At 34.6% G+C, this 14,214-nt stretch overlaps 1 protein-coding gene across 1 annotated transcript in view; it reads left to right on the top strand.

Annotated features, from left to right (window-relative positions):
* tbc1d15 (TBC1 domain family, member 15) overlaps nt 1-13,773 on the top strand; it is a 131,855-nt gene extending 118,082 nt beyond the window's left edge. The window contains exons 14-17 of the mRNA XM_039761918.1: nt 537-634; nt 2,356-2,472; nt 7,047-7,133; nt 12,223-13,773. Coding sequence (XP_039617852.1) covers nt 537-634; nt 2,356-2,472; nt 7,047-7,133; nt 12,223-12,438 — 518 coding nt within the window. The 3' untranslated portion in view covers nt 12,439-13,773. The remainder of the gene's footprint in view (nt 1-536; nt 635-2,355; nt 2,473-7,046; nt 7,134-12,222) is intronic.
* The last annotated feature ends 441 nt before the right edge of the window (nt 13,774-14,214 follow it).

Here is a 14,214-nt window from a genome sequence, read left to right as displayed (position 1 = left end):
ATGCAGGAGCACCCTGCCATTTCCATAGTGCCTGATGAGTGAACAAGCATTAACACAGAGTTGTTTTCTGGCTGGTGTGTACCTCTACTTTTAAAAACAAAAACTCAGTGAAAGAGAACTTGACTTACTTTACCAGTGTGGGGGCATTGGTATGCTTAGTTTTTCTTTGTAATTTTTCAGTTTCTTACAGCCCATGTCAAAAAATAAACAAAATAATTAAAATGATCTCCATACATTACAGGTGGAAATTGGCATAGCTGACTTCCACGTTTGTCAACTTGCATTGATTCGAAGTTTGAAAAGCATCAGAAATAGAAATTTTAATTATTTGCTAGATGCCTTTAACCTAACACTAGTACAGTATCATTCGTTTTCCTATTTCTACAGCTGAAACCCATGCAGGCTTTGTGATTTGTCTGGGGTGACTCCAGTGCTTTGGGCCTGTGTAAATATCATTCTATGAATGAAGCGTAAAAAGTGTTCTTCAATAATGTACAGTATATTTAAATAAAGTTTTCTTTCTATTTAACTTTCAGAATCACAGGACTCAGGATACCTGTATTTTTGTTTCCGATGGTTACTAATACTCTTCAAGAGAGAATTCAGTTTTCCTAATACAATGCGCTTGTGGGAGGTAATGCTTTCCTTGACTATCCATTTGTTAGTTTATTGTATTCATAGATTTATATTGCCTCATCAATATATTGGTGCTTTAATTGCAATGTAAATGAAACATTTTTTATTTTTTTATTTTATTATTTTTTTTTTTTTTTTTTGAAGGGTTGGTTATCCTAAAATATACAAATAATATAAAAATGGTTTTAACACTAGAACTACCAGAGCCTACGAGAAAACTCGTAAATCCGGCCCACCTTAAAAACGCTCGCACCTCTCCGTCAGCGTCTTTTGTCCGGTAAATGTGGTGATTAAGACAAGCAGTAAGCAGCCTGCTATTCCATCGCCCACTGTCGCAGAACGTTCACGAACTTCTTCTAGCACTTGCTTTGTTTGATTATCTGGGCGTGAACTGCTGGAGTTAACTATTTTTGTGCTTAAAAATCTTTAAAGGAAATATATTTACATACAGTTTGTACGGTCTGGAACGGATTAATTGTATTTACTTCTGGTCACGACCAAATCGGGTTACGATCAGAGTTTTGGAACGAATTATGGTTTTGACTCGAGGTACCACTGTACTTGTAAAAGTTAGCTTTCTTTAGTTTTATTCTCTCAATCACGATCACGCTGTAACACCTATTCCCGCCTGTCCTGATCTGACTCTAAGTGACAGCGCCAGCGTAAATTCACACCCGCTCTGACGCAGTTCGTTTTCAAATAATATTGCATTTGTTTGTTTTCTGATTAGTACTATTCAGGTCATAAAATGATTTTTTCAAAATATTATATATACCTACGTCTGTGTTTTGTTTTTTTTTTGTTGTTTTTTTTGACACTATAAGGTGCATACTAATTCTGCTTGAGCAGGAACACTCAGTAAAACTGAATAAAAAAAAATAAAGTGACGGTGAGATAAGAAGAAGGAAGATTCATCAGCATTTGTGTGTCAGCTTTTATCCCTCCAGATCAGAGAATGTCCAGTTCAGATCCCTAGGGCGGTAGTATGTATTGTGATCATGAGTGAGAGAATAAAAGTGAAAAAAAAGGTAACTTTTACAAGTACAGTACTATAATTGTACATGGTCTGTTACAGACACAAACCAAATGTATGTGTGTACTGTATAATATTAACAATAAGAGCAGCTCACTACTGAAAATGGCAAATATAGGCGGCAATGGGGATCGAACCGGTGGCCCCTTGACTACAAGTCAGCAGATCTTTCCGCTACGCCATGGAAGCTGTTGTATCGTCCTTGAACTTTTTGTGAGAGTGTGTATTTGATCTTTGGACTTCAGGCTTGACACATTCTATAGTTTATGCCTACATTTTGTAACATTTATTACTAAAATATGAAAAAGTTTCTGTTTTAACAATGTGTTTACACAGATTACTGTAGAAACGGAACACACATGAAATGCACGTGTTCCAAATAATGATCTATTATTTCCACTCTTAAACTCCAGCTGTTCTCTCCCAGATAATCAAACAAGGCATGAGCTGGGAGCACTTAGTGAATGTTCTGCGACAGTGGGAGATGGAATAGCAGGCTGCTTGTTGCTTGTCTTAATCGCCACATTTACAGGACAAAAGACGCTGACGGAGAGGTGTGAACGAATTTAAGGTGGGCCGGATTTCCGAGTTTTCTCGTAGGCTCTGGTAATTCTAGTGTTAATACATATGATGAAAATATTTTTTTTCTCTTGCTTTATTTTTTAACATACACCTTTTCTTTTAAGGTTATGTGGACTGGGCTACCTTGCAAAAACTTTCATTTACTAGTATGTTGTGCCATACTGGATTCAGAAAAGCAGAAAATAATGGATGAACATTATGGATTTAATGAAATTCTCAAGGTAGACTATATGCATTGGATTTTTTTTAGTTATCTTCTTTTCCTTTAGTATCTTCATTGATACAACAAAAAGTTAACTCTTTCAATGGTCAGTTTATGCTCCAAAGGGAAAAAAAAGATTAAAAAACAACCTGTAATTGTCATGTGTACAAAATCCATTCATTGTTCACTTACTTTAGTTTTTCTAGAATAATGATTAATAATGGGTTAGTGATGAAAACTGAACTCTTGACCTTGACTTTTTCAGCTTTATCTCTTATGCTGATAACGAAGGAACATTTAAACAACTATAAAAATAGACAGTCATTATTATCATATCTTTTTGTGATCAGATTGTTGCATTCTGAAAATAGGCATCAAGATTTGAATACATTAGGAATTTATTAAATTTTTTAGTCTTCAGTTAAGGCAGGCTTATTAGGCATTGATTTCATCCTTTCTCTCTAGCAAGTAGTAAAATTAAGTATTTTCCAATTACTTGACTTAAATTGGATTGATTGGAGGCAGGGTGAGAAAATTCTCTTGAGTTTCTGGTTCTAGGTCAGATGAACTTAGATGGATTAGTGCGGGCATAGTGCATACTTAGGTCCCTATTGACCTACATTTTAAAGCTATGAAGAAACAGAATTACAGACTAAGGCATCCAAAATGATGAAGCTTGCTTGTTTGTTCTAATTTATTCCCATGAAGCCAAGAAAAAACAGAAGTACAATGTGAGAAATCCTTAGGTGTAAAATATTTCCCAATATTTTCTTATTTCAGAGCCCTCTGGGTAGTAGCGTCTAAGTCAGTTACAACAGTGCTCTCTCCTAAAGCACTGAACCCAGAGATGTAGCAGAACTTGTGAGGCTGTATATTCAGAGCAGACTGTTGCCATGGGGATGACCAATATATATTATAAAATATTTTATATCTTCTTCTGCTGCTGCTTTTTTTTTTAATCTCAGCTTTTGGTAGTGGTGACTATCTAGCTATATCACATTTACTGTGTGTTATATTTTGGAATGTTTACTTTCATGCTTTTGAACCATTTACACCTAAACATCTTATCACATTACGTCTGTTCACCTGAAATCTTGTAATAACCCTAGCATTTTTTGTTCATTTACCAAAGTATGCTCAGGTGGCCATTTTTGAACTAACAAACTAATTTTATTTCTAAAGATCATCAAATCTAAAATATGTTTGCAATACAGTATATTGGTGAACTGTTTTTTTGTGTGTAAGAAAGTATAACTATAAGTAAACACACTACTGTAAATAGAGAGAAAGGAGCAATCTCTGCCCATTCCCTTGCTAAAATGATGTGAACCACTCGAATAAGAAAACAAATTAATGTAGTGCTATTACAGCCACTTAAAGTCTGGGACCCACAAGGTCACAGGGAAAAGTTAAAAGGAGACCAAAGAGAATATTAGAGAAAGGAAGATACAATTTCTAGTACGTAACAGCATTATTGTAATCGTACGTAACACAAAATGTATTGTCCAGTCTTTATCCTTATTTTAGTTTTGAAGAAAATTTATTAAGTCTGTCAAATTTGTTAGAAAGACCTTAGTTCATTTTATCTTTGGACAACTCAAGATGGAAATATAAATGAGATGTTGAAGTGATATAATCTCACATATTCATAGATCTTCTACCTAGATGTTTTGATTTTGTCCTGATTTGGGTAAAATAGGTATTAGAAGTGTCTGATAAATGAAAAACCTGAACATATTAAGAAGGACTTATAGAATGTGATTAACCATTACAGCTGCAGTGAAGGATTTTTTGTTGTTCGATCAAATATAAGGAAGCACATAATGTGGAATCTAATTAGCTTTTACTGTGACATGATTGTGCAAGCTAGATGTGGTAATTTCAGCATGTCGGAAACAGCTACCCTCTGGGATTTTTATGCCCTACTATATATAGAGTTTACAAGATAACTAAAAAGCATCTGGTGAGTGGTAGGTCTGTGAGCAAAAATACCCTTTTAATTAAAGGTCAAATGAGAATTTACTCAAGCTATCAAGCTAAGAAAAAAAAACATAAATACTCAAATAACAGCTTTTTGTAACAGAGGTATGCGGAATGGGTGAGTCTGTTCATAGATGCAACAGAAGTCTGTGCTGGGTTCCTTTTCTTTTGACCAAGAGCAGGAAGATGAGGCTACAGAAAGCTGGCCAATTGAAGATTAGGTAAAAAACAAAAGGCTGGTTTGATGATTCGCAATGGTAGGTTCAGAATCTGGCATAACATTTATGCCACTATAAATCTGAGATTGAACTTGGGTCCATAAGTCTGTTTTTCCTTATGTCAGCAATACAGGGTATTGGTGGTAGAGTAGAGCAGAGAAAAATAAACAGATGATCTAATGAACTAATGAACAAACTGACCAACCTACCTAGCCTTTTCTTTCTTTCTTTCTTTCTTTCTTTCTTTCTTTCTTTCTTTCTTTCTTTCTTTCTTTCTTTCTTTCTTTCTTTCTTTCTTTCTTTCTTTCTTTCTTTGTCCAGGGTATAATTTGCATATTTACAGAAGGTCTTCATTCATTTATTTATTAAAAAACGGTACCGTGGCTATCCGTTTGTCTGTCCAGGATTTTAAAGCGCATCAACCTCTGAGCAAATGAATACTAAACAGGCAGGCATCCACATGCAGCTGCAGATGTGTTGTTATGTACCAGTTGTGTTCAGCAGAGTTTGGAACCTGTGTGATAGCCAAGTGATCAGACTAATATTGCTGACAAGTCTGTAAAACAAAATGGGTATCTAAGAAAGCATGAAAGGCTGTTTTTGAGATGCGTAGTACACATTTGTTGGTACAGGAAAGCAACTCTATTCTTTTGAACCTTCTGAAAAGAAAATGTACAGTATGGTGTAACTGTCACACTGTTAGGTTGTACATTTAATTGAGCTTTGAATCAGAGAATAGCATCAGGCTTTATTGAATATTAAGTTTGCTGAATTAAAAGTTTCCATGGCATGTGTCATCTAATTAAATAGCTAGTTGTAAAGTTGGCTGAAATTCTTAGGCTTAATATACATACTCAAAGAAGACACACCTTCTCATAAACATTAACTCCTGAATAAAGAGGGGGAGAGTACTTCTGTTTTGGTCTTGTTGTTGTTCATTTTTTTCTTCATTTTTTTGACTTAATTTTTCTGCCAGCATAGCCCTGAAAGTAAATCTAACAGAGGTTCTGTTTATTAAAGAATTGTCATCGCTCATGCATACAATCTTACTGAAGTATCTTACAGTAAGAAAAATATGTTGTTTATTCAGATATTATTTTTGGTTTCCTAACATTTTTTTGTATTTTAGGATGCAAGTCCAATACAGTAAAATTATTTCAAGAAATTATGTGTCCATAAACATATTATAGGAATTGCCAGTAGAGCCGTCTATAACTCATTCTATAACTGAGTGGTGTCAAGTAGGCAGAGCGGTTATAGGTGGCATAAAGCATCAAGTAAATTTTATAATATTTAATTCTGTAGTCTGCTGAATTCAAAGTCAATACAAAAGCAAGATAAATTGATAGGGATTTTTGGCACATGCAAATGTCAAATAAATCCAACAAGGGGTAATGTTGTGAAGTTAATGGTCAAGTGTCAGTTTTTCTGACTTAAGCAGTTAAATGAGACATTATAGAAGGTATCTTTAGGAGAAGTACACAAACCTTTAGAGAATGGGGAAGAATTTGAGAAAAATGAAAAATAGAGTTGGAAAGGACTCAGTGGTATTTTAAAAATGATTGTAATTCTAACAATGTTAAACAGAGAAACCTGTACATACATGCATCTAGTGAGCTCATAACGAAGAAGCAAATTTGCTTCCTCTTCTATCTGACAGCATTTTGTAACATTTAAGAGATCCCTTTTTAACGCACAGCCAAGTCATTCTTTGATAAGATTCCACATTTGAATCACATAATATAATCTATCATGTGTAGTCTGCAGGACTGGATAATAATGTTTGAGAAGAAAATCTCATTAATGACATTCGGAATAGGGTATTGAATGGGAAGCCATAAGGTTAAGGGTGACAGGAAAAGCCAGGAACAAATAGAATTGAGAAAAAAGTCTAATGATAATATTCCAGTTCAGAAGGAGATAAAACAACATAGTCCTATGATGTCAATAATGTATATAATATTAAGAGAGGTATATTTAGCATTTCAAAATGCATTTCAAAATCATGAAACTAGCTGCAATACACTGCAAGGCTAATGAGGAAAAAGTAATCCTTGAATTAAAATTAAATCTGGGAGCCACATTCATTTTATTAAAAGTGACCTGGATGTACTGTAAGTAAAGGAGTAATGGAGGATCGTGGAATTAGACTGTTTAGATTTTTTTTTAATCTGGTAATATTACAGAAATGATAATATTATAGTAGGAAAATTAGACTAAGTTAGAGGAATAGGGGTATCAGGTCCCAAAATACTAACATTAAGTATTATTCCTATCCAATGGATGTTTGAGACCTCACTAATAAGATTGTGTTTTATTTTGTGATTATCTTATAATAGGACAACAAGTCACCATGGATACTGATTTGATTAAACTCTCTGTGTCTTACATGTAGCACATCAATGAACTTTCAATGAAGCTAGAAGTTGAAGAGGTACTTTGTAAAGCTGAATCTATCTATTTACAGATCAAGAACTGCAAGGTTTGTCTTGATAACCTTTTTTTAAATGTGAACAAATACACAAATTAATTTAGTTATTAAAAATTTAGTCACTTTTTGTAAGAATTGTAGTTATGAGAATAATGTAAACTTGAATATAATAATGAACCTGTGTTTTCAACAAAAAGAAGCAAAATATTGACATGTTTGCTTGCATGACTTGTTTTACAGCTTTTGCGATATATACAGTATATTAATTGAATATCTCTATCATCTACAAGCAAAAATACTTTACCAGTTAGTAACAGTAGTTACCTGTGCACATTCTTGCATACAGACTCCTATCAAATTTTCACATTTTGTTTTGTTGCAGCCTTATGCTAAAATCATTTTAAATAATTTTTTCCACATCAAGCAACACTCAAGCACCGGCAGAATGATTTTAGTTATTTATGCAGATTTATTAAAAATACAAATCAAAACACCTCATTCACATAAGTTCAAGCCATTTCCTCTGTACTTAGTTTAAGCACCTTTGGCAGAAATTAGTCTTCTTGTGCATGATACAACAAGCTTCTCACATCAGGATTTGTAGATTTTCTGTCATTCTTCTCAGCAGATCCTCTCAAGCTCTGTTAAGTTAGATGGAGATTGTCAGTGGAGAGCTATTTTTAGGTCTTTTTAGAGATACTGAAATGGATTCAAGTTTGGCCTCTGGGTGGGCCACTCAAGAATATTCCTATAGTTAACCCTAAGCCTCTCTTGCGTTGCCTTTGTTTTGTGCTTAGGTTCATTATCCTGTTGGAAGGTGAACTTTTGGCACAGTCTTCAGTTAAGAGTGCCCTGGAGCAGGTTTTCATTGAGGATATCTATGATCTTTTCTCTTTTCAGCTTCCTCTCAACCCTGACTAGTTTCCCATGCAGGGCAAACTGACATTATCAATTTTTGCTTCACCTAGTACACAAGGACCTGGCTCAAAAAGCTGCTGCCAGACAGTGCTATTGCCAGCTAAAAAGTCTCAGTGTCAGTGGTGAGGACCCTCGTCGGAATACAGACTTTTGCACATTATCTAATAAGATCATCAATATCACAAGAAGCAATATCACAAGGACATCACTTGGAAGTAACAGCAGACCAGCAAGGTTTGAACAAAGGACTGTATGATGAACAGAACTTGCACCAGAGGTCAGCCAAAAGGATGGTCTTACATGCACACGAGAAACTGACCTATATTGTGTTCTCTAAAAACCCTTGTAAGACCTAGAACCTTTCTTCCAATCAAGCTTTACAGTTCTCAACTTGGCCGTAACTTTGGCTCTCCATAACCCATAGCTTATAGGGTGTGGCTATAGCAGAGTTTGAAGCAATCCAAAGGGCAACTAGGCTTGATTGGAAGGGTGGAGAACTTGTTTGTATTGGAGTTAGACAGTGCTGTTATTAGTCCAAAACTTGCTGAAGAATAGCAAGTGCACAGTCAGACTGAGAAAGGTCACATGTCCGTCTTACTGAAAATAGCAATTAACTGATTACCAGTTACCCTAAAGACATGATTTTGCTAGCAACAAGAGGACCAACACAGTGTGTTTGAACCTTACAAAGAAAATGCAGTACCTCCAGATGCAACCAAGGCAAAGAATGAGGCAAGCTCCTAAAATAAGAGATGTATATACACACACGTACACTACCAGTGAAAACATTTTAGAACACCTCAGTTTTTCCAGTTTTTCTTTGAATTTAATTAGTGGAAATACAATTAAAGAAAGACCTAAAATGGTAAAAAGATAAGCAGTAAACTGCCTGAAGTTTAAATTTAAAGTTTAGGTTAGCAAAAACTAAAAAAAGGAAATACCAGTATATTACAAATCGACCTTCTTCAGGGAATGTTTTGTCTTGGTAGAGCAATATATTACTGTACTTTCCTCTTTCGTATTATTGATATGTAGTCTTTGTCAGAATGCCTCAAATCTCACAGACTTAACCACTGTTTATAAGGTACTGTACTATATAACTTCTCCCCAAATTCTCTTCTACATTAATAACATAAGGCAATTAGGTGTAGTAAAAGACAAGCAGGAGTTAAATTACACTTTAAATAATGTATTATTGATAATATTCACAAATAATAACAATAAGCAAAGCTCATTTGAATATTGCCAACCATACAACCTGATAAATGCTGATGTGTAGTTTCAGGCGGCACACAGACTTGTTAGTTACTTAAACTGTCTCTAGTTAAGTCCTAATTTTTGGTCAGCTTTCTTTAGAACAGGTCTCGTGCCTGTCTCAATATGGCTGCTGAGCTGTGCTCTTCATTGTGTTGTCCTTTTCAGTTCATGGTGCGTCAGATGCTCTTCATTAGATGTTTGTAAGAGAGAGCTAGGGAGGGGTAAAGCAAGCAAATTTATAGATTCTCTGTCCACACCCTACAGCCAATAGGTATTCATGGTACTTAAAGGCTTCTGATACAAGCCAATTCCAAACACCCATACTTCAGACCAATGGGGCAGAGAATACCTTCACACCTGCCCCCAAAACCATGTGTTAAGGTGAAGCTTGCCAGCCAGGCAGTCTGGGTTTCCTGTGGGTGTTGACTGTGAGAGTCCTGCAGAGAATCACTTGCCAAACTTATTTTAGGCACTTCCCCCAACCCTGTTGTAAAATTACAAAGGAATGGTTCTTAGCTATCAAACCATTGCTGTTCTTATCAATGATAGACATTAGTGTTAAAAGTTAGAAATAAAATAATACAAAATATGTATCAACTTATATGCAAAATTTCACAACACAACAGGGAATAACTAATAGGTTACAAGCTTCAGATTGCATATAGAATGAGAGACTTGCATATAACAATCTTGTATTATTCTTACATTATTAAAGGATCATGGAATAGTACTTCTGTTGTCTTGGCCAGAAAATGAAACAGAGATCCCTCACTTGGCCTACATTGCTTTGTTAATTGTATTAAATAATTACCAGCATCGCTGAATGTGATTAACCCTTTTCTGTATCCAGTCCCTGCCACTGAAAAACAACCCCACAGCATGATGTTGCCACCACCATTCTTCACCGTTTGAATGTTATATTGCAGGTAATGAGTGATGCCTGGTTTCCTTCAGACCTGATGCTTAAAATAGAATTAATGCCAAACAGTTTTATCTTTGTTTCATCAGACCAGGGAATTTTATGCCCTTCTCCCCTGTGCTCAGTTTTGCTGGGCGGCTCTAGTAAGATCTCATGGTTGTTCCTTACTTCTTCCATTTAAGAATTATAGTATGAAGGCAACTGTGCTCTTGCGAACCTTCAATGCTGCAGGAATGTTTGTAGCCTTTTTCAGATTGGTGCCTTGACACAGTTGTGTCTCTAAGCTCTTCAGGCAATTCCTTCTACCCCATGGCTTGGTTTATGCTCTGATACACATTGTCAGTTGACCTTATATAGGCAGGTGTGTCTTGCCTAATCAATTGAATTTACCACATGTGAACTATAAACAAGGTGTAAAAACATCTTAAAAATGATCAATAGAATAGGATACACCTGAATCAAATTTCTAGTGTCATACCTGTCTGAATACATGTGTCAGTGTGATATTTCAGTTTTTTGTTTTTTATTAAATTTGCTAAAAATTCTAAAATCCTGTTTTTGCTTTGTGATTCTGGTATACTGAGTGTTACTTAATATGAGAAAAGATTAACTCTTTCGGAGAGATGTCGACAGGGTTGAGGCAGATGTTGAAATTAATCGACATCCAAGGGTAGATGGTGGTAATCAACTGTACACGTCGACAAAACCACCTGTTAAGTTATAGTTTTGCTCTGTTTTCTAGCAGTATGTTGCTTGCATTATGTGTTACAATGGTGCTGCTGTTCCAGAGGTCTGTTGCTGCATTCTGTTACCGCTGGCGGCACAAAGATGGCTACCAGCAGCTGCCTAAAGACAGCTGATCGAAGATGGCCACTGGCAGCCTTCACCTAGCTGCCAGCTGCCACAGCAGTTACAGTATACAAGAACAGGTGCCTGAAACAGCTGCACCAGTGTAACACATGCTGCAAGCAGTGTAATGTGGCAGTGCACACCATTAGCTGCTTTTAACTTTTCCATACCTTTGCAGGGCTATGCCGTGTAAGAGTCGTGTGACTTCACATAGTGTAGAGGCTCATGGAACATAAAACACAGGGACATTTGTCATAAATAAATATTTCGTGTTGGTTTATGTGTGAAACCATTACTTTGTGTACTTTTCAGAAAACTGACATTTTTGAAAAAATATTAAGCCTTGGGCCAAAACTGGGAAAAATATAATTAGCCCTGAAAAAGTGAAATAATTCTTGTAAAGGCTGCAACATAAGAAAATGTGAAAAAAGTGAAAGGGGCAGAATAGTTTTCGAATGCAATGTGCAATACAATAAAGATAAGTTCATTAGCACTATTACCTTCACATGCCTATAATTTAATTTATTATATAAGGTAATGTACAGAAAAAATAAAAGCATAAAGCAGTTTATCAGCAATAGTTAAAAAGTGTGCCTTCTCCAGTAGCTCCTATATGTGATGTTTACATAAAACAAGAAAATAGACTTTTAATTTAAACAGCTAGCTTCCTCATTATATTCCAAGAAGTCAGCCTTGTTGCCTACTTTCTTGCAGACTGTCTAATACAACCAGCTAAGTTGTAATCCATTTGGAAACTTCCCATAGTAGACATTAACTTCACATTGCACAATGCTCTTTCAAGATCCAAGCTGGAATTTGTCATATCACAATATTAAAGAATAATTCAGTTATATTCAGCCTTAATTTAACATTTGTTACAATTTGTATGTTTACAAGTATCTACATATATAAATAATAAAATAAAGAGAGTTTACTTTTTTGGTAGTTTGGAAAAAAAAATACTTTCCCTCAAAAGAGTATTTGCTCATTTTCAATGTTGCCATCAATTACAAAATAAGACAGTGGAAAGCTTAAAAATGCATTTGCCTCGTAATCTTGAAATACGTATTTGGAGTGGGAAGTATTATGGCAACATATTTACACAGATAGTTACTTAGATTTTCCATTGTTTAAATGGTTTTTGTTTATATACAAAACTGTTCAATAATACTCTGGGGTTTTTTTCTTTCTTTTCAGGATTTACCCTATTCAGTTTCAGAAATTCTAGATGATAGAAATGAGAAATTAATTCCTACAATACAAATAGTTAAAAACGGAACTCTTGAGAAAGGTTTGATCAGGACAACTGCACAAATGGACGATTTGTCCAAGAACTCTGTGGCCAGTGGATACGACGAAGTTTCAAGACATCGAGAGACTTCACAAAATGTTTACAAAGTGGCAAATGTATAATACTAATAAATTATTCTCTTTGTATGAGAAAATACTCTCCCAGCAACTTGAAAGATGTGTTTCTTAACATGTGGTTTCAAAGTCAAGCATTTTAGAGGAATTCTTGTATTTTGAGACTAGAGAAAACATAACTGAAGAATGAATTATTTTTGTAATTACTTGTACCATGTTGTCCTTTAATTCTAAATGATCATTCCATTTGAGTTATGTGACGCTAACATTCATCTTTGGATTTGGCTTTTGTTTAGTTAAAGTCAAATACTGTTTTTTTTATTTTTTTAGTTAACATTTTGAAAATTCTGTATTGCTGAAATAAAAAAAAATTAGTTCTGGCAGAGAGGATGAGCTTTGTTGATATGAGCAGAGCAAAACCCAATTAAAAGTTAAACCAAAAATGGTTTCATTTCCAAATTAAAGCAATCCAGAGGCAATTCTTTAATGTGTGATTTTTGCAAATTGCCAATTTCTGAAGGATCAAGAGCTTCATGTTATTTGGATACATGTTTGTCAGGTGTCTTTACAGTTTTTCTCTTTTGAAAATGGCAGTTATATCTGTAGTGTAATATTTTAATTGAAATATAGTTATATCCAACCGTTACTCTCCTAATAAGAGGGTATGTTTTTAAACAACCTAATACATGCAGCATATATGTTTATATGTGCAGTATTTCTTCTATTGTAAAATTATATAATCCTATGGAAAAACAAAAGTACGCCGTATTGACACAGACCTGTCAAGCATGTAATTCACATGCCTTTAGCTCATATTTTGCCTCTTATCAGTAAGTATGTTAATGCCTTTATTGACAAAGTTCCAAAGAGTTATCTAACTAGTGATGTTATTAATATGAAGCAAAGTATTTTTTCAAAAACAATAGAGACCTTTGCTGATGAAAGAATATTCTTAAAAATGGAACATTTGCATCCTCTTGACATACTACTGTATTTTGTCCAAATTGCTGTACGTGGTGTGCAGTGTGCCTAGTCCTTGCTTGGATTTTTTAAGATGAAGGCATAAATTAGCCAAAATTATCAGGATTTTAAAGGGAACTCGCATTCAGTAATAAGAAAAGATTTTGAAAACTTTAAGTATTAAAATAGGCATGTGTTGAATGCAGTATACAGTATTTTATATTTTTTCTCTCCTTAAAATGCTTTCCATTTATAAGGTGTCTATCTGTAACTTATATCTGTATGATCTTTCATATCCTGTACATGCGGAAATTGCCGCCAGATTTTTACAGCAGGTTTTTGCCTACAGTCTCTACTTATCTTTATTTCTTCATGAACTAATCTGTTTTTATTAAAGGTGAGTTTGGCTTTGGTTTACTTAAACACTGAGCATTTTTTATGGAATCATTTAAAGGTTCAATTAAATTGTATATTTAAAAACTTCATTTTTATTTTCACATATTAAAATGTACTCTTTATTATATGTTAAATTTGTTGAAATAGAACTATAGCAGAGTGTCTTCTTTTGATTTGGTATAAAACTGTTTATAATGTGCATTGTTTGTGCCCACGTTAGACTTGGGATCTCAATAAGTTTGTATGTAATTCAGTTTCATAATTAGTTTTTTTTTAATAGCTGCATTTCAGCATTTACTTAGGGCACAGAATAGGGTCAGAAGCAGATTTTAGAAAGAGTATTGTATAAGGCATAATGTGCATTGTATTGAATAAGAAACCAGATTAAGTTATTTAAAAGCACAATGATCTTGAAAGGATTATTGGCTTTTAGTTAAATAGCTCAAAGAATTGTGTGAGTGCATTATG

This window comes from Polypterus senegalus, chromosome 8 (assembly GCF_016835505.1).
Source record: "Polypterus senegalus isolate Bchr_013 chromosome 8, ASM1683550v1, whole genome shotgun sequence".
Classification (NCBI taxonomy): Eukaryota; Metazoa; Chordata; class Cladistia; order Polypteriformes; family Polypteridae; genus Polypterus; species Polypterus senegalus.
Note: the sequence above shows the minus strand (reverse complement) of the source record. Positions and strands in the feature narration are given on the sequence as shown.